The 22524-nt window shown below is 46.5% G+C and overlaps 1 protein-coding gene across 1 annotated transcript in view; it reads right to left on the minus strand.

Moving 5' to 3' along the window:
* Positions 1-22524, minus strand: part of RALGPS1 (Ral GEF with PH domain and SH3 binding motif 1) — a gene marked incomplete at its 3' end in the record, with an annotated part of 253237 nt that overhangs the window by 140438 nt on the left and 90275 nt on the right. Inside the window, exons 6-7 of the mRNA XM_088465567.1 lie at positions 6774-6857; positions 567-656 (exon numbers count right to left, since the gene is read on the minus strand). Coding sequence (XP_088321693.1) covers positions 567-656; positions 6774-6857 — 174 coding nt within the window. The remainder of the gene's footprint in view (positions 1-566; positions 657-6773; positions 6858-22524) is intronic.

The raw sequence follows: 22524 nt of genomic DNA on the forward strand, positions 1-22524 counted from the left end.
TCTGCGCATGCGCAGAAGGCCGCGGGCGCTCATGGGAGGGATCCGATCGGATCCCTCCCGGCCCCGAGCGTCGCGCTAAGAAGCCCATAGGCTTCTATTGGGTAACGCCTCCTGAAGGTGGCGTTACCTAGCGACGCGAAGCAGCAGAATGCAGCGCATTCTGCTGCTTAATACATACGGGGAATGCGGTAAAACCCCCGAAAACGGCATTTTCGGGGGTTTTACCGCATTTTGCCGTTAATACATCTCCCCCATAAATTCTAACAACTGATTATTAACCCTAACCATCCCCTACCGCAGCCTAACCCCCTAGTACCTAGCCCTAACCCTCCCCCTAGTACCTAGCCCTAACCCTCCCCCTAGTACCTAGCCCTGACGGGATTCCGGAGCCAGTACTGTGACCGTCGGGATGGTCACTGCCAGGATCCTGACTACATCCCATATGCACAAAATACACTGTTCCCACAGAGGGGGCATTTCTGCGTAATTGTCTAGAAAAGTAGGTGTTGCCCATAGCAACTGATTAGAATGTAACAGTTTAGAAGATGGAAGAACACCGCACGCACCTTGGCTAGCTTGATGAAATGGCTCAGGATTTCAGCTCTAATTTTTAACGTCTGCGTCGTTAAAATTTCTCGTACAACCCAGAAACTGACCTGAAAAAAAAAGAGCAAGGAAATATAAAAACATGTTATAACACGTTATAGTCAGCACTATAAATGGGGAAACAGTCAGTCTGAAGGGGCACTTAGAGCAGACCCAGCAGGGGTCCCCAATAAAAGCAGGGGGACCCAGCGGAAGTAAGCACAGAGGGTTGGGCATAATGAGATGAGTTACAAAGATGGCCCCCCCCTCCTCATTGTCCCCACATCTGTCAATCAGTCAGCAATATACAAACCTGAGACTTTCCAACACTTTCAAGTTACTGGTAGAGGATGATGGGGTTTGTAGTTCTTTACAAATCAAATCTCACTGGGTGCAGACGATGACGTACATTATATACATTATAGGACTATTCATATGGTGAATGATCAGACTGAGCGGCTCTGACACTGCGTGAAGACGCCGGCATCCTGATACTTATGCACTATCAAAACATTTGCATTTATTTTTAGTTATTAAATGCTCCACAGCCCCACGCTGCTGCCAACGACATCTTATACAGGTGACAGAACTTATACACTAAACAGGATGTAGAGAAAAGGAGGTTCATTGTAAACGGCATATAATCAGAAAGGAAATTTACATGCTGAAACCAGCATTCATTAGGATTGGCGGGACCCTATCATGTGAGACCCCATCATGCGAGACCCTATCATGTGAGACCCCATCATGCGAGACCCTATCATGTGAGACCCTATCATGCGGGACCCTCCTGAGTCCTAGCTATTAGCAGTGTGATAGCACCAGTGACCTGGGGCTCAGAACCTATTAGCAGTGTGATGGTACCCAGACAGGGACTCAGACGCCCCCTAACCCTGCACACGGCCAAAAGAGGACGTGGCCTAATTACCATAGATCACGTCCCCTAACTGACGGTATTTGGGGGGCATGCCCATATGGTACACCTCCCATTTAACGTCAGGCTGGGGGCAAGCCCAGCACTCCTCCAGTAGCTGGGCTGCCCCCAGCCCTCTCCCTGCACTGAATGGATGCCGCGCGCCATTCCTCTTTTCCGGGGCCGGCATGGGTGCACAGCTGCGGCGCTGAGGGTGCCCAACCTTCAGACCACCGGTGGGACACTTTGGCCCGCGGGTGGAACAGTGGGGCTGTACCCAAAAACGGGACTGTCACATGTCACTGCCCCTGTCACATGCAGCCCTATCCTTACTAACACATCACTCATATCCTGATATACTCTGTGCTGCTGGGGGACCCTGCTCCTTCCACTATATAACAACTCTCAGTATGTGGCTTCCTGCTGCCTCCATTCCCCTCCTCACATCATGTCACTGCCCCTGTCCCATGCAGCCCTGTCCTCACTAACACATCACTCATCTCCTGATATACTCTGTGCTGCCTGGGACCCTGCTCCTCCCACTATATAACAACTCTCAGTATGTGGCTTCCTGCTGCCTCCATTCCCCTCCTCACATCATGTCACTGCCCCTGTCCCATGCAGCCCTGTCCTCACTAACACATCCCTCATCTCCTGATATACTCTGTGCTGCTGGGAACCTTGCACTGTATAACGCAATCGCTTACATACAATCTATGTAAACATACAGTGCTCCCTGCCTAATATTAACAGAAAACGACGTCATATGGCTGCAAGTTATTGGGGCGGCGCCGTGAATTAACCCCTCTCCAGTCAGGATGGAAAGTTAATGGCAAACCCACCCTCCCGTCTCAGCACTGTTTAGCGTTAGGAGAATTAATGAGTTACAAACAGTCTTTATTTGGTGTAACCAGATGGAGAAGCTGTGAAGGGGTCCCTCCTATTCTTCAGAACCATGCAAAATACTATATAATGTATTGGCATATAAACTTGTTTATACCCCCCTCCTCCTCCCCCTCCGCACAGCAGGCGCCTTGTCCCTCATTAATAGCGAGCCGTCATTTTTTCCAGGTTATGTAAAAATGAGCTAAGATACATGATAACCGGCCAAGCGCAGATTAAAGTGCACAGTCCCTGCTGCATACGTAAAGCACTTTGTGGCTGGAGGGGCCCCTTTCGGGTCTCTGCTATATTATGTAACTATGATCTTTTTATGACCCTTGTGCTGTAATAAGCAGCTACTTTCCATAGTATCATTTCTAGGACTCTTAGGGAAGATAAAAGTAATAAATTCCATACATAAAACATACAGATAAAGGCAGGCGAGCCACGGAGCCCTGTGCACTGTTCTTTTTTAGGTTACAGGTAACAACAAGTATCTGTAAGAGTCTAAACGTCTTTCAGTTGTATAGCTGGTGTTATGCCGCTCTGCCTCACCAGTATCCGAGCTGTGCCCCCTCCTTACCCACCATCAGGCACAGCGATGAGCATGGTGCTGTTCCTGCATTCAGCCGGAGGATTTGGGGGATCATCCCAAACTCACATAATACACAGGAAAATAGACCCGCTACGCTGTTATTCTGCACGTCGTCATACTCCCTCGCCACTAGCATCAACACAGCCTGCTCCATCTGCAGACTAGTCTTCTGGGACAGAACAGAGGGCAGTGATTAGTTGGGACGAGCCTGGTAATTATTCATCTTTATTAATGTATTTTATCAGGAAGATGACACAAAGACGCCTCTCGTTCTGAAGGACACATCAGATGGAGTTGTCATTTTAACGGACCCCTTAGAAAGTTCCTGGTCATTTAAATTATTCTCCTTCACCCACAAAGTTGGTGAGCGCTCAGCAATGCCATCCCCACATGACTGACAGACGCCAATACAGCGCCAGCGCCTGTGCCTCCGCTACGTATCGCTGTGGTATCGCCAGCAGATCTTAAGGCCAAGCATTTGCATCAGAGAGAAAGTTTATTGCTTAATAGACAGATCGTGTTTGGTGGGCAGGGGGTAGAGACTCTGCATCCTACATAAGAATGACCTAATCATGGTCATTTATCCACCGCAATGTGGTATGTGATTACATCTCAGAGTGTACACGTTCATTAACCTCCTTAAGACACATTTTTTGGTGCCAGATAATTGAGGTCACTACAACACGAACCTCAGCGTGTATCCATTGTGTACCCATTGCCTGATTCCCCATGGGGTAGGGAATTCCACAACTTCACCATTGTTACAGTCATGGCCCATGTAACAAGGTAAGACGCGGCAGGAGGATGCTACACTATCAAGGCGCCATGACAGCCCACGTTTAAGTTTGCCTCCTCTGAATCCTCTCAAGTTCTCCTTTCAAAGGTGGCCAAATCTGTGCCCAAATTAAAGATGACTTCACAATGGTAATATGTTAGAGTAGTGGGCATGCAATCTCTTTATACGCATCTCAGTATTGTATACCATTTGGCACTGCTGCCCGGCGCTGTGCTGCTACATATTACTGTTACTTATAATCACCGATAGGCCCTTCTCCATCACAACTGTCCCCTATTATAGTCTATACAATGTGCAAGACGTATTGTTATCACCACAACCAGGAGCATAAACCTACGGGCATCTGCATTACAGTCCGTACATCGGGTCTAATCTTTCAGTAGCTGTCACTACCCTGCCCTGTACCAACAACCCAACATGGCTTAGTGCCACCACCAAATATGGACGCCCTACTGTCCACGCCATCTACAGGGTCATTCACAAATAAATGGACAGGACTGAGCCCGGTTCCCATTCTGAAGCCTTTATCCCAGGTCATTCTATAGCCCCGGTCATTACATGGCGTTGCATAGAGAATATATAATCATGATTCGCATCCTGTCCCAGTGGAGCTTACAGTCTAAATTCCTTATTAGACATGCACACACATTATAAGTGCCGTCTATATTTGTCTCCCTCTTTATTTTTGACGAAAACCAGAGGTGCGTGGGGAAAGCTGCAACTAATCTCCAGTAATTTTCAGCAACGCCTCTATACGATCTGCACCACGCAATAAAAGGGGCCTCGTAACTACCGGCAATAACACTCGCAGCTATTTTGGAAACAAGAGACTTCAGCAATGGCGCTATATGAACGAAGAGGAAAGATTATACAAACATATATTCCTGGTAATGGAAGTCTCCTGAATGCAATAACTGCAGATGATTTCACAGATGATAAACAGATCCCCAGCACCACCTTCCATTAATGTATAGAGCAGTCTGATCTCCCTGGGCTGGAGAGTGTGCACTGCAAATATCAGCACTGCGGCAGGGAGATGGCAATCAGCAATTAGCTTGGGGTCGCAGGCAATAGCTAAGTGCTGCCAGATTGCGGATGTCATTTTAGAGGGGTGTACTAAACCAAAACTGCAGCGATTGCCATTCAGCTTTAATATAAAGGAACCTTTAATAGCACTCACTGAGATAAAGTGTTTAAGGGGTCTAGTACAGAGCCTTGGAGAAAGATAAAGTACAAACCAATCAGCTCCTAACATTTATCAAACACAGGGCCTGATTCAGACCCGGTCGCAAGCGCTGAGCGCTCGCAACTGGGTCGATGGTGGCCCAGAGCACATGCGCGAGACCCGGATAGCGACGGGCAAGCCGTCGCTCAGGGTCTCGCACCAAAGGGGGCGCGCTGACGATGTTGAGTGACAGCACGCCCCCTTTGGTGGGCGGGCCAGGGGGGGGGTGGCTGCCCAGACGGAGGCGTTCCCATGAGAACGCCTACTGTCTGGAGCCGGCCCCACTGACATGACAGAGCTTTCGGCTCTGTTTGAGCCGAAAGCTCTCTGGGGCTTGTGGCAACGAGACCCTACCACAAGGGTCTCGTCGCAAGCCCGATGGTCGCGATGGTCTTGACCATCGCGACTATCTTCCTAGCCGCGCGCTATAGCTGAAAAGACCGGCCCTGATTCAGAGCGAGTGCTCTGTCAGAGCGTCCGGCTCTGAATCAGGCTCACAGCCTGTAAGATGACAGTTAGGAGCTGATTGGTTGGTACTTCATCTCCGTCCATCTCTCACCAAGGCTTAGTACATAGACCCCATAGTCACCGAGATAAGTGTTATATATGTCTCAGGAGTTATACAGGTACAGTATGAGATCTATTATCTGCACAAAACCCCGTAATACATAAAGTTCTGAACAATTAAGTAGTAGTGTAAATTCCCAACTACAGACACACACACACACACACACACACACACACAAACTCCACAAAGATAGTGTCCTGGTTGAACCCATGACCCCAGTGTTGCGAGGCAGCCATGCTGGTCACTGTGCTTTGCCGGATAGTTACCCCGGCACTTTTGGAAGCCACTTGTCTGACTGCTTTATCTGAACCTAAAGGGGGACAATGGGTTTTGGTTCCAAGAGACATTTGATTGAATAGAAGTGGGGAGGTCCGGACTTGGCGCAGACCATTGCCATATGTGAGTCTGGTGCATGAAGTCACATAAACATTTCATATTTATTGTAGGCAAATGAAAACCAATAATAAAAATATAGAGTCAGAACCCAGCAGAAGATACTTCCCAGTTACGATGAATGATTAAGCAATCGCCAATTCCTCATTACATCGCACACACGTTGGAGCACTGCATGTTGGACAGGCTTCTGTTAAGGGGTCTATAGCAAGATCAATATTTACCTGCTCCGGTATCAGCTTTAAAGCCGTTTCTCAAAGATACAGGTAGTGTGCTTTATTTGGGAGCACTGCTGGTGGAATCATGACGATGGGAAAACACCCAAAACTGCGCTACTGTCTAGAGACCAATTTGTTCTTTATTACAGTCCGCTGAGTGTGTGAGCACTAATGTAATAACAGGCAGCATGGTTAGTGTAGTGCATTACTGCCCCATAGCACTGAGGCCTTTGGATTTGATTCCCACCATGACCCTAGCTGTGTGTAGTTTGTATGTTCTCACGTTTGCTCCAGTTTCTTCCTGATGCTCCAGTTTCCTCCAACAATCCAAAAATAACAACTATGAACCCAATCATAAGGATAGAGGCGATCTGGCCGCACCTCGGGATACAGGGGAATATACGCATATAGTTACGCACACACAAGCTGGCAGCAATTACAACCAATCGGCTTCCAGTTCTGCATCAACTCCAATGTGCGCTGATTTGATGACATACCACAAAGGGCGCATACTGTAAGTGACGTAACCTATCAGATATTAGTTTTCATTGTCTCACGCTCTGTGTCCCCCCCGCAGTACCCACTGAGCAGCTGGTACCTGGTTAAATCGTCTGGTGAAGGCGACAACGTTTGGGGCGAGGATGTGTTTTTCCTTCTTGTTCCAGCCGCAGCTGGCGAGTTCCTGCAAAACAAGACAGAGATGACATCAGCGTGCCCGCCTCAGTTACTGCCCATCGGGCACTGCAGGGTAACCTCAGTCATGTATCTTACACGCTCTCATGTTGTGTCACACCCGCCTGGTCAGTCAGCAGCATAACAGTGTTACACGATTCTAACTAATAACGTGCAATAATGAACTTTGATAAATCAGCGAGTTTAGCAGTCTGTCCCCGTCACACACCCAGTTCTCTAGCAATGAGGCCGGATGGGGACTCTTGGAGGGAGCACAGTACTTGATCATTATTGCATTGTGCAGAACCTGTGCTGGGAGCGGAGGTTACTGCCAAGCATTTGGCGTTTCCGGCTATTCAACCGGAATAGGTGACTGACCATTACCTCCACGTCCAAATTACACAGTTACCTCCACGTCCATATCACACCGTTACCCCCACGTCCATATCACACCGTTACCTCCACGTCCATATCACACCGTTACCTCCACGTCCATATCACACCGTTACCTCCACGTCCATATCACACCGTTACCTCCACGTCCATATTACACCGTTACCTCCACGTCCATATTACACAGTTACCTCCACGTCCATATTACACAGTTACCTCCACGTCCATATTACACCGTTACCGCCACGTCCATATTATACAGTTACCTCCACGTCCATACTACTCCGTTACCTCCACGTCCATATTATACAGTTACCTCCACGTCCATACTACACCGTTACCTCCACGTCCATATTACACCGTTACCTCCACGTCCATATTACACCGTTACCTCCATGTCCATATTACACCGTTACCTCCACGTCCATATCACACCGTTACCTCCACGTCCATACTACACCGTTACCTACACGTCCATATTACACCGTTACCTCCACGTCCATATTACACTTATAATACTCTCAGGAAGTGGAAACGACCACAGTTCCCGATAATGATCAGAATGTAGTGAGAGGATTATTGCTAAACATGTTGGCAAATGCTATTGACCAATGCGTGGGTATTTTCTGACCGTAATTAGTGGCAAACGCAGGATTCCTAGAGGGAGGTTTCCAAATGCTTGACTTTAGAGCGAGTGTGGCCAGTCCATGAAGAGGGTAAAATTATCACTTATCCAACTTTAATATGCATCATACATAGTGTATTGTGTGTCATAATTCCAGCATGTAGAGGACCAGCAATCACAGTCAGCCATTATATGTGTCATACATAGTGTATTGTGTATCATAATTCCAGTATATACAGGACCAGCGATCACAGTAACCCAGTATATGTGTCATACATAGTGTATTGTGTGTCATATATCCAGCATATACAGGACCAGCGATCACAGTAACCCATTATATGTGTCATACATAGTGTATTGTGTATCATAATTCCAGCATATACAGGACCAGCGATCACAGTAACCCAGTATATGTGTCATACATAGTGTATTGTGTGTCCTAATTCCAGCATATACAGGACCAGTGATCACAGTCAGCCATTATATGTGTCATACATAGTGTATTGTGTGTCATAATTCCAGCATATACAGGACCAGCGATCACAGTAACCCATTATATGTGTCATACATAGTGTATTGTGTGTCATAATTCCAGCATATACAGGACCAGTGATCACAGTCAGCCATTATATGTGTCATACATAGTGTATTGTGTGTCATAATTCCAGCATATACAGGACCAGCGATCACAGTAACCCATTATATGTGTCATACATAGTGTATTGTGTGTCATAATTCCAGCATATACAGGACCAGAGATCACAGTAACCCATTATATGTGTCATACATAGTGTATTGTGTGTCATAATTCCAGCATATACAGGACCAGTGATCACAGTCAGCCATTATATGCGTCATACATAGTGTATTGTGTGTCATAATTCCAGCATATACAGGACCAGTGATCACAGTCAGCCATTATATGTGTCATACATAGTGTATTGTGTGTCATAATTCCAGCATATACAGGACCAGTGATCACAGTAACCCATTATATGTGTCATACATAGTGTATTGTGTGTCATAATTCCAGCATATACAGGACCAGTGATCACAGTAACCCATTATATGTGTCATACATAGTGTATTGTGTGTCATAATTCCAGCATATACAGGACCAGAGATCACAGTAACCCATTATATGTGTCATACATAGTGTATTGTGTGTCATAATTCCAGCATATACAGGACCAGTGATCACAGTAACCCATTATATGTGTCATACATAGTGTATTGTGTGTCATAATTCCAGCATATACAGGACCAGAGATCACAGTAACCCATTATATGTGTCATACATAGTGTATTGTGTGTCATAATTCCAGCATATACAGGACCAGTGATCACAGTCAGCCATTATATGCGTCATACATAGTGTATTGTGTGTCATAATTCCAGCATATACAGGACCAGTGATCACAGTCAGCCATTATATGTGTCATACATAGTGTATTGTGTGTCATAATTCCAGCATATACAGGACCAGTGATCACAGTCAGCCATTATATGTGTCATACATAGTGTATTGTGTGTCATAATTCCAGCATATACAGGACCAGTGATCACAGTAACCCATTATATGTGTCATACATAGTGTATTGTGTGTCATAATTCCAGCATATACAGGACCAGTGATCACAGTAACCCATTATATGCGTCATACATAGTGTATTGTGTGTCATAATTCCAGCATATACAGGACCAGTGATCACAGTAACCCATTATATGCGTCATACATAGTGTATTGTGTGTCATAATTCCAGCATATACAGGACCAGTGATCACAGTAACCCATTATATGTGTCATACATAGTGTATTGTGTGTCATAATTCCAGCATATACAGGACCAGAGATCACAGTAACCCATTATATGTGTCATACATAGTGTATTGTGTGTCATAATTCCAGCATATACAGGACCAGTGATCACAGTAACCCATTATATGTGTCATACATAGTGTATTGTGTGTCATAATTCCAGCATATACAGGACCAGTGACCACAGTAACCATTATATGTGTCATACATAGTGTATTGTGTGTCATAATTCCAGCATATACAGGACCAGTGATCACAGTAACCCATTATATGCGTCATACATAGTGTATTGTGTGTCATAATTCCAGCATATACAGGACCAGAGATCACAGTAACCCATTATATGTGTCATACATAGTGTATTGTGTGTCATAATTCCAGCATATACAGGACCAGTGATCACAGTAACCCATTATATGTGTCATACATAGTGTATTGTGTGTCATAATTCCAGCATATACAGGACCAGAGATCACAGTAACCCATTATATGCGTCATACATAGTGTATTGTGTGTCATAATTCCAGCATATACAGGACCAGTGATCACAGTCAGCCATTATATGCGTCATACATAGTGTATTGTGTGTCATAATTCCAGCATATACAGGACCAGAGATCACAGTAACCCATTATATGTGTCATACATAGTGTATTGTGTGTCATAATTCCAGCATATACAGGACCAGTGATCACAGTCAGCCATTATATGCGTCATACATAGTGTATTGTGTGTCATAATTCCAGCATATACAGGACCAGAGATCACAGTAACCCATTATATGTGTCATACATAGTGTATTGTGTGTCATAATTCCAGCATATACAGGACCAGTGATCACAGTAACCCATTATATGTGTCATACATAGTGTATTGTGTGTCATAATTCCAGCATATACAGGACCAGTGACCACAGTAACCATTATATGTGTCATACATAGTGTATTGTGTGTCATAATTCCAGCATATACAGGACCAGTGATCACAGTAACCCATTATATGTGTCATACATAGTGTATTGTGTGTCATAATTCCAGCATATACAGGACCAGAGATCACAGTAACCCATTATATGTGTCATACATAGTGTATTGTGTGTCATAATTCCAGCATATACAGGACCAGTGATCACAGTAACCCATTATATGTGTCATACATAGTGTATTGTGTGTCATAATTCCAGCATATACAGGACCAGAGATCACAGTAACCCATTATATGTGTCATACATAGTGTATTGTGTGTCATAATTCCAGCATATACAGGACCAGTGATCACAGTCAGCCATTATATGCGTCATACATAGTGTATTGTGTGTCATAATTCCAGCATATACAGGACCAGAGATCACAGTAACCCATTATATGTGTCATACATAGTGTATTGTGTGTCATAATTCCAGCATATACAGGACCAGTGATCACAGTCAGCCATTATATGCGTCATACATAGTGTATTGTGTGTCATAATTCCAGCATATACAGGACCAGTGATCACAGTAACCCATTATATGTGTCATACATAGTGTATTGTGTGTCATAATTCCAGCATATACAGGACCAGTGATCACAGTAACCCATTATATGCGTCATACATAGTGTATTGTGTGTCATAATTCCAGCATATACAGGACCAGTGATCACAGTAACCCATTATATGCGTCATACATAGTGTATTGTGTGTCATAATTCCAGCATATACAGGACCAGTGATCACAGTAACCCATTATATGTGTCATACATAGTGTATTGTGTGTCATAATTCCAGCATATACAGGACCAGAGATCACAGTAACCCATTATATGTGTCATACATAGTGTATTGTGTGTCATAATTCCAGCATATACAGGACCAGTGATCACAGTCAGCCATTATATGTGTCATACATAGTGTATTGTGTGTCATAATTCCAGCATATACAGGACCAGTGATCACAGTAACCCATTATATGTGTCATACATAGTGTATTGTGTGTCATAATTCCAGCATATACAGGACCAGAGATCACAGTAACCCATTATATGTGTCATACATAGTGTATTGTGTGTCATAATTCCAGCATATACAGGACCAGTGATCACAGTAACCCATTATATGTGTCATACATAGTGTATTGTGTGTCATAATTCCAGCATATACAGGACCAGAGATCACAGTAACCCATTATATGTGTCATACATAGTGTATTGTGTGTCATAATTCCAGCATATACAGGACCAGTGATCACAGTCAGCCATTATATGCGTCATACATAGTGTATTGTGTGTCATAATTCCAGCATATACAGGACCAGTGATCACAGTCAGCCATTATATGTGTCATACATAGTGTATTGTGTGTCATAATTCCAGCATATACAGGACCAGTGATCACAGTCAGCCATTATATGTGTCATACATAGTGTATTGTGTGTCATAATTCCAGCATATACAGGACCAGTGATCACAGTAACCCATTATATGTGTCATACATAGTGTATTGTGTGTCATAATTCCAGCATATACAGGACCAGTGATCACAGTAACCCATTATATGTGTCATACCTAGTGTATTATGTGTCATAATTCCAGCATATACAGGACCAGCGATCACAGTAACCCATTATATGCGTCATACATAGTGTATTGTGTGTCATAATTCCAGCATATACAGGACCAGCGATCACAGTAACCCATTATATGTGTCATACCTAGTGTATTGTGTGTCATAATTCCAGCATATACAGGACCAGTGATCACAGTAACCCATTATATGTGTCATACATAGTGTATTGTGTGTCACCATTCCAGAGCATTGGAGCAAGTCTTGGAGTCTGAGGGAGAAGCAGAAGAACCTATCACTGCCCTGGACATATATGTACATATCGGTCTCCTTATGCACTGGATAGCATATTATTATACAGTATTAATAATCAGGGCGTTAACTAGGGTAGTGCGACCAGTGCCATGGCACAGGGCACCGCAGGGCAGGGGGCACTGTTTGGGCCTATGAATTTTCCTGTCTGTTATCATTCTCACTTGTAGCTTCCTCTTCTTTTATCCCCAGCATCTCCTGGCCTCCCCTATCTCTTCTCTGACCCTTCCCCATGAGGCCATGGTCCTCTCTCAGGTGCACTATATTATGTCCCTATTTATCCCCAGCATCTCCTGGCCTCCCCTATCTCTTCCCTGGCCCTTCCCCATGAGGCCATGGCCCTCTCTCAGGTGCACTATATTATGTCCCTATTTATCCCCAGCATCTCCTGGCCTCCCCTATCTCTTCCCTGGCCCTTCCCCATGAGGCCATGGCCCTCTCTCAGGTGCACTATATTATGTCCCTATTTATCCCCAGCATCTCCTGGCCTTCCCTATCTCTTCCCTGACCCTTCCCCATGAGGCCATGTCCCTCTCTCAGGTGCACTATATTATGTCCCTATTTATCCCCAGCATCTCCTGGCCTCCCCTATCTCTTCCCTGGCCCTTCCCCATGAGGCCATGGCCCTCTCTCAGGTGCACTATATTATGTCCCTATTTATCCCCAGCATCTCCTGGCCTCCCCTATCTCTTCCCTGGCCCTTCCCCATGAGGCCATGGCCCTCTCTCAGGTGCACTATATTATGTCCCTATTTATCCCCAGCATCTCCTGGCCTCCCCTATCTCTTCCCTGGCCCTTCCCCATGAGGCCATGGCCCTCTCTCAGGTGCACTATATTATGTCCCTATTTATCCCCAGCATCTCCTGGCCTCCCCCATCTCTTCCCTGACCCTTCCCCATGAGGCCATGGCCCTCTCTCAGGTGCACTATATTATGTCCCTATTTATCCACGGCATCTCCTGGCCTCCCCTATCTCTTCCCTGGCCCTTCCCCATGAGGCCATGGCCCTCTCTCAGGTGCACTATATTATGTCCCTATTTATCCCCAGCATCTCCTGGCCTCCCCTATCTCTTCCCTGGCCCTTCTCCAGGAGGCCATGGCCCTCTCTCAGGTGCACTATATTATGTCCCTATTTATCCCCTGCATCTCCTGGCCTCCCCTATCTCTTCCCTGACCCTTCCCCAGGAGGCCATGGCCCTCTCTCAGGTGCACTATATTATGTCCCTATTTATCCCCAGCATCTCCTGGCCTCCCCCATCTCTTCCCTGACCCTTCCCCATGAGGCCATGGCCCTCTCTCAGGTGCACTATATTATGTCCCTATTTATCCACGGCATCTCCTGGCCTCCCCTATCTCTTCCCTGGCCCTTCCCCATGAGGCCATGGCCCTCTCTCAGGTGTACTATATTATGTCCCTATTTATCCCCAGCATCTCCTGGCCTCCCCTATCTCTTCCCTGGCCCTTCTCCAGGAGGCCATGGCCCTCTCTCAGGTGCACTATATTATGTTCCTGTTTATCCCCTGCATCTCCTGGCCTCCCCTATCTCTTCCCTGACCCTTCCCCAGGAGGCCATGGCCCTCTCTAAGGTGCACTATATCATGTCCCTAATTATCCCCAGCATCTCCTGGCCTCCCCTATCTCTTCCCTGGCCCTTCCCCATGAGGCCATGACCCTCTCTCAAGTGCACTATATTATGTCCCTATTTATCCCCAGCATCTCCTGACCTCCCCTATCTCTTCCCTGGCCCTTCCCCATGAGGCCATGGCCCTCTCTCAGGTGCACTATATTATGTCCCTATTTTTCCCCAGCATCTCCTGGCCTCCCCTATCTCTTCTCCATGAGGCCATGGCCCTTTTTAAGGTGCACTATCTTATGTCCCTATTTAAAAAAGGGGGAGGGGGCACTAAGTCGTTCTGGCACAGGGCACCAAAAGGTCTAGTTACAGCTCTATCTGTTAATAATTAACTCCATTGATGGTCTATAGCAGTGCACCCCTAACAGTGCAGATTTTCCAGATATACTAATTGGTGCACACGTCTATTTATTACTGTCTGACATGTTAAAAGATTCACAGGTGGTGATAGTTATTTATTTTGTGATACGTAGAAGAACATGTACCACTAGTAATATTCAAATTGTGGTCATGGTATGGGCTGGGGAGGGGGGTTTCCAGGCAACTGGAAACCCCCCTGCGTTTGCCTATGGCAATAACAGGCCACATTGATGCCAGAAGTGACCCGGCTGTACCACGCGATGGGCCAAAAACAGCATCTCTGCTAACTCTATGGATAAAATGAACACGGATCTAGAGGTTTGTCTGTCGCTCTGAGCTTCGTAGTCTTTCAATGTGTGGTCGACTTCAGAAACAGGCACTGCACATTTAAATTGTCTTTAAAGGCTTGGTAAAGCCGATACGCATTACGTGATGTCACAGCTCCTTAGCGTCCTTGCCTGCTATATAAGTTTACATCTACCAAATAAAATAGCATCAGTATAAAAAACTCATTCCACTGAAATTCTACTTAAATTTAAAAAATAAAATAAAAACACAGCATTAAGGTCAGAGGTCAAGGGGGGGGGGGCAGGTACTAATTACCCCGGCCTGTGGCTGCTCTCGGCAGTCCTGCGTAAGCTCCTCAACTGGATCATTGAGAATCAAAGACATTAATATATCAGAGATGGGCACCCACAAGGGCTGCGGTGAATATATGTTGCTAGTGGTGAAGGGCAGACATCTAGTCACCAGCCGGCTACTGTTCCTATCCCCGTGTGAGACCCTCCAGCATGGACACTGCAACAGGAGTTTTTTTTTTTTTTTTTTAGTTTTTTAAAAGGCACTTTAGAGCTCTAAAAATATACTAGTACCCATGTAAACATACCCCCAAGTTAATAACAGCAAATATCATACAAAAGAAATGGCTTTAGAACATTCTTCCACACTTATGCATATTTGCATATAACAGCCCTTTGACTAAATTTAAGAATCCTAAATAATTTTATTAGGGCTATTAATACACTTCTATATTGATTTCCAGGGTCAGTTAGGCTTTTTATGGGGTACAGACTGATTTCCCCCAAATAAGCTGTCCTTTTCGCTAGTTTCGCCATTTGCTGCATTCGCACATATGCGTTTTCACTTGTTTTGTATATGAATAGGGCGAAAAGCGGGTGCGCGCATTGTGAAAGTAAGCAAAAACTTTGCGTCCACACAGGCGAAAGATGGCAGTGGCAAATGTATTTCGCCGGCCTGCGACTTTTCGCCTCTAATTGAATCCGCCCCTCAGTATAAGTGTTCAGATGTTGACTGTTTTTTATCCATTTCTTAAATCATTTAACCGATTTCATCCCGTTTCTGGAACTAGATACAAAAACAAAAAACAAACTACACAAAAAAACAGCGACTGTGCGGAGCACTACCAGAAAAAAAAAAAAAAAAACACATACATACAAAAATAAGAGCCCTAAACTTGGAGAAAATGCAAGTGAGATAACCAATAAGGAGTAATTCCAGTGTAAACAACACAGATGGTTCCTGGTATTTTAACAGACGACCGTTAAAGTGAATGTTGCGTTTATTTGTCAGACTTCTACTTATTGAACGACTGTCTGGACCCGTCTCATAGGAAGCACTGCAGACCAGACAGGGACACGTTCTGCCTTCAGCTACTGAGAAAACTCAGCGTAGACTCGTCAACAGGCTATTAACGATTACCCAACGCAAATATCTCTCCGACAAGTCAACTAAAATCTCGTTATCACTCACTTGTTTTCCCCACTGGCGTAACAGCAGATGCTCGGCTCTGACCGGCCATTTACTTGCAGAGCAGTGAAGTCAGATTAGTTTAGTCACTGGCAGAAAATACTTTGGTATGAAAGCAGACTTCAGCAACTTTGTATTATTTAAGCAGATATGAAGTCATAGAAATACGAAACGCGAATGACGAATGGTCAGCGCTGCGGAGTTCTGTGGTGCTTTACATATAGAGAGATGATATTGAAGAGAAAAAGCTCAGAAATTGAAGTATTTTTAAAAGCAAATGGCTTGGGAGAGTGAGAGAGTGAGAGTGGAGATGGATTCCTGTCACAGCTCTCACTGGCTGCCTGACAGATACAGTTTCTATTTTCCCTCCTGTCAGTGCCAAGAGCCAACAACCCCCACCTACGGCTCCCAGTTAACCCTTACCTCATCCAAGTTTAGGCCTATATGGGAGGTAGACGCATGTCTCTGGTAGTAAGATATGGACCTTAAGATGCACGACTAGGCCATGGAACACAAATGTGACAAAGAGTGAGGATCAGCTACCAGGGGCGGATTGGGCCACTGAGAGAACGGGACACTTCCTGCTGGGCCGGACACCCTCTCTTACTAGTATAGTGCCAAAGTAAAAGGGCCCCCGCCACCGATAGGATCAGCAGCCGCTGTCACACAATGACCGTGCCGCACTCGGGGCTCTGCTCTCAGCCGTGTCTGAGGCCAATCATCGCAGTAGTGACAGGCAGTCTTCGCTGACTCCGTGTACTACACACACACTGGCCGCACAGGCCGCAGGGGTAGAGGTGAGGAGAAGCTGCAACTGTAAAGTAAGGAGGATGATGGAGGAGAAGATGGGCTGGAGTGTGAGGGAAGGAGGAGGGAGATGGAGGAGAGGATGTAGCCGGGGCGTGAGGGAAGGAGGAGGGTGATGGAGGAGAGGATGTAGCCGGGGCGTGAGGGAAGGAGGAGGGTGATGGAGGAGAGGAGGTAGCCGGGGCGTGAGGGAAGGAGGAGGGTGATGGAGGAGAGGAGGTAGCCGGGGCGTGAGGGAAGGAGGAGGGTGATGGAGGAGAGGAGGTAGCCGGGGCGTGAGGGAAGGAGGAGGGTGATGGAGGAGAGGAGGTAGCCGGGGCGTGAGGGAAGGAGGAGGGTGATGGAGGAGAGGAGGTAGCCGGGGCGTGAGGGAAGGAGGAGGGTGATGGAGGAGAGGAGGTAGCCGGGGCGTGAGGGAAGGAGGAGGGTGATGGAGGAGAGGAGGTAGCCGGGGCGTGAGGGAAGGAGGAGGGTGATGGAGGAGAGGATGTAGCCGGGGCGTGAGGGAAGGAGGAGGGTGATGGAGGAGAGGATGTAGCCGGGGCGTGAGGGAAGGAGGAGGGTGATGGAGGAGAGGATGTAGCCGGGGCGTGAGGGAAGGAGGAGGGTGATGGAGGAGAGGATGTAGCCGGGGCGTGAGGGAAGGAGGAGGGTGATGGAGGAGAGGATGTAGCCGGGGCGTGAGGGAAGGAGGAGGGTGATGGAGGAGAGGATGTAGCCGGGGCGTGAGGGAAGGAGGAGGGTGATGGAGGAGAGGATGTAGCCGGGGCGTGAGGGAAGGAGAAGGGTGATGGAGGAGAGGATGTAGCCGGGGCGTGAGGGAAGGAGGAGGGTGATGGAGGAGAGGATGTAGCCGGGGCGTGAGGGAAGGAGGAGGGTGATGGAGGAGAGGATGTAGCCGGGGCGTGAGGGAAGGAGGAGGGTGATGGAGGAGAGGATGTAGCCGGGGCGTGAGGGAAGGAGGAGGGTGATGGAGGAGAGGATGTAGCCGGGGCGTGAGGGAAGGAGGAGGGAGATGGAGGAGAGGATGTAGCCGGGGCGTGAGGGAAGGAGGAGGGTGATGGAGGAGAGGATGTAGCCGGGGCGTGAGGGAAGGAGGAGGGAGATGGAGGAGAGGATGTAGCCGGGGCGTGAGGGAAGGAGGAGGGAGATGGAGGAGAGGATGTAGCCGGGGCGTGAGGGAAGGAGGAGGGAGATGGAGGAGAGGATGGAGCTGGGTGTGAGAGAAGGAGGAGGAGGAGGATAGAGGAGAGGATGGAGCTGGAGAATGAGGAATTGAGCAGGGCTATAGAGGAGAGGATAGAGCTGGGTGTGAGAGAAGGAGGAGAAGGAGGAGGAGGAGGAGGATAGAGGAGAGGATGTAGCCGGGGTGTGAGGGAAGGAGGAGGATGATAGAGGAGAGGATGGAGCTGGAGAATGAGGAATTGAGCAGGGCTATAGAGGAGAGGATAGAGCTGGGTGTGAGGGAAGGAGGAGGATGTATGATCCAGAGAGGGAGCATCAGTAAGCCATAGGAAGTGAGAAATTGGCCGCTCCATGTACACGGAGGCTCTAACAAAGGTTTTAAATGTGAACCACAAGTGTCTAGTTTTGGCACTGGCTATTCCGCAAATGTCTAATGTGCATTGTGTGTATATATGAAGCTTCACTTTTTGCACAATAAACGTGCTTTACTCATGCTGAGACACTACACCACCATTGGCTCTTGGAAGATGCAAAATTTGCTTTTGTAGCCATATCTGTTCATTTGATACATGCAGGAAAGAGTCACAGATAGCTTGTGGCAACATGGTCATCGTCCGGGAAAAAAATATGCTGAAGACCCAGAGTCTTAACAAGTTTGACGTTTAGTCCTTCACAATCTTTTTTTTTCTTGTACTTGTGACCGCAAGCCTCAGTGCTCCATTGTGTTCAGTGTTCTTTCAGGCTCAGTGCTCCATTGTTCTGTGACCCCAAAAGGATTGGCAGAGAATAGTGTATTTAGTATTTTATAAATCATGGCTTCATGCTCTGGACCTTCGGTGTACTTTCCAGGATCGGGTACACTGCCTTCTGTGTCCTCAACAGCACTGCTCGGCAGGAGGCTACCGCGAAGCCCCATATTCTTCCCTGCCACCAGCATTGTTTGAAGGAAGGATAAGAGCATATGCATCCCTTAACCCATCGGTCACATGATCACAGTACCCGCCACCCCATTCAGTCTGCAGGCTATAAAGGCCTGTGAAGTGCACCAGATGGGTGCTAGGTCTTCAGTGTTAGCTAGCATTGCTGTTTAGCTCCCTGGAAATCTCCAAGCTTGGAACCTACATTCTATTTCCTAAAGGCTGGTGTCCAGTCATCCCTGCTTCTTGTACTATGGTGCCCAGTGCCTCTCAACCGGAGCCAGATGCTTAGTGCCGCTCATCCGATGCCTTGTGCCTTGCTACCAACCTGTCTTCAACATTTCTATGCCTAGTAACTCTCTACTGGTGCCCGAAGCTTAGTGCCTCATCTTAGTCACTCCTATGCCTAGTGTCTCTCTATTGGTGCCTCACAACCACCAGCCATACTAATCCCTGCTACGTTTGTGCCTCACCACCATCAATCAAACAAGTCCCTGAAACATCTATACCTTGTGCCTCGTCCATCAACCCATCTCTGACTCTCTCATCTGGTACTGACTGGGGTAGTGTCAAAGCCCAAACCTTGTTGGATACCTGCACTGACCGTACCGTGTGCATTACATCTCTATGGTAACTCAAAAACAGATCCGGATACCATGTTGGGGTCTCGGCCTACAGATTGTGCACCTCTTATTTATAGAAACAAAATATATTTGCAGCACCACAAGTCCTGCGTGCATTTATGCCGGGGAATGGTCTCTATTATAAATATATTACAATGAAGGATAAAATAATAGAACCAAAAGAACATTAAAAAAAACAGAAAAGAAAGTGAAATACATTTATACATTTGGCATTGTTAAAGGTCCCTTAACCCAAAGCAAAGATGCAATTCTAATTTGTTCCCTTTAGAATATGAAGATTTTGTAATTATTAAAACATTAGGCATCAAAAGGAAATGCAATTTCCATTTTCTCCAAAAATACCTCGGAGCTGGCAGGGCCGGCTGGGACTTTTTCCATTCGACAACACAGAAGTGGTTTCGCCACAGAACAAAGTCGGGAGTTACAGGAAAATTAGAGCCAGGATGCATTATCGAAGTAACCTGTCAATTTGAAATTGGCTCAAATGTGGTTTGGAGGCTGCAATAAATTCTAGTGAAAACCGTTAAACGCAGGAGACGGTGCATTCGAGGACGCCGCCTAAAACAAAACAGGATTGAAGATATGAAATTTGTGTCATTCAGCAAATACTGTAATTATTTTTTCCAACAGGTTAAAATTCCGCAGCTCTAAGCAAATAAAATCTGCTCCTTGCGGATCCATTTACAGGGAATATATACTCTAAAATTAGTGGATTTTCCTTTACATGGACAGTTTATTATTTATACTGGCAGATTATATTTTATGTACAGAACATGGGGTTTCGGCGTAGCTGCATTTATATCTGTCAGTCTACAGTATAGTGGATACTTTATCCACTGCAAATATGATCTCTTTTTAATGCTGGCTGAAGATATCAATATAATTTGTACATGTGTTATAGCATAATAAGTATAATAACTAGGTTGGTAACATCACCCTCTCTTCTGTCCCCCAATTGTCCTTTACGCCCCACATTTCGGCCATCACTTCCCCTCCAGATCACCTCCAGGATGCCTCCTTTCCTTACCACTGATGCAACCAAAACTCTCATTCACACTCTCAAAACTTCCTGCTTAGACTACTGTAACCTCCCCCTTTCTCACTTCTCCCCAGTGCTAGCGCAGGACGGCACTGCGCCCAGTGACCAGGACTGGGAAGTACAGCGCTGTCCAAAGGACGCTCTCCGCAGCAGCAATACTGGCTGCAGAGTGCTCAAAAAAAATGATTGTGCGCCGAAAAAAATCTCACACTCAATTGCATACGAAAAATCTCGCACCTACGGAAAAAACCCAGCGGCGTGAAATTTTTGGGAAAATTTGCTCCCAATTAGCCCCTTAGTGGTCATGTTACAGATGGTGGCATAGTAAGCACTTCTAGCCAAGCACTTATTCCACTTTAGTAAATTTACCCCTTAGACTCAACAAAAGAATCCTCATCACCCCACACTTTGATAAGTCACAAAAGACCCCAACTGGCTTCCCCTAATGCCATCACTGATCAATTGATGTAACAGAGAAGCCAACTTCTATTAAACACGTTTTACATGGGATCTCAAGGGAAACTCATTTTATATTTGATGGTCCTTCAGAACCTCTGTCCTGTTACCAGGCCTGGCGCAATAGAGGGCCACAGCCCCGTCCTAGTGCCCGACTGGAAGACGCAGCAGATATACGGTTCATCATGTAGAGACTGTATCACTTCCAAGACAGCTGGTGAGCACACGGCACAAGACTTGCCAGATCATTCTGCCAGAGGAGACTCCGGCAATATTATTACTCACCTTCTAGGATCTCTGCAAAAATTATCTTCAAAATAACAAAACTGCTGGCAGATGAAAAAGCATTTGTGCAGCATTTGGACTTCAAGGCGTATAGACAGCAAATCTTCCCAGAGAGGGTCCTGCTCCTCACCTACTATAGACAGCAAATCTTCCCAGAGAGGGTCCTGCTCCTCACCTACTATAGACAGCAAATCTTCCCAGAGAGGGTCCCGCTCCTCACCTACTATAGACAGCAAATCTTCCCAGAGAGGGTCCCGCTCCTCACCTACTATAGACAGCAAATCTTCCCAGAGAGGGTCCCGCTCCTCACCTACTATAGACAGCAAATCTTCCCAGAGAGGGTCCCGCTCCTCACCTACTATAGACAGCAAATCTTCCCAGAGAGGGTCCTGCTCCTCACCTACTATAGACAGCAAATCTTCCCAGAGAGGGTCCCGCTCCTCACCTACTATAGACAGCAAATCTTCCCAGAGAGGGTCCTGCACCTCACCTACTATAGACAGCAAATCTTCCCAGAGAGGGTCCCGCTCCTCACCTACTATAGACAGCAAATCTTCCCAGAGAGGGTCCTGCTCCTCACCTACTATAGACAGCAAATCTTCCCAGAGAGGGTCCTGCACCTCACTTACTATAGACAGCAAATCTTCCCAGAGAGGGTCCCGCTCCTCACCTACTATAGACAGCAAATCTTCCCAGAGAGGGTCCCGCACCTCACCTACTATAGACAGCAAATCTTCCCAGAGAGGGTCCCGCTCCACACCTACTATAGACAGCAAATCTTCCCAGAGAGGGTCCTGCACCTCACCTACTATAGACAGCAAATCTTCCCAGAGAGGGTCCTGCACCTCACCTACTATAGACAGCAAATCTTCCCAGAGAGGGTCCCACTCCTCAC

Source organism: Taudactylus pleione, unplaced genomic scaffold (genome assembly GCF_031769625.1).
Source record: "Taudactylus pleione unplaced genomic scaffold, aTauple2 ptg001997l, whole genome shotgun sequence".
Lineage (NCBI taxonomy): Eukaryota > Metazoa > Chordata > Amphibia > Anura > Myobatrachidae > Taudactylus > Taudactylus pleione.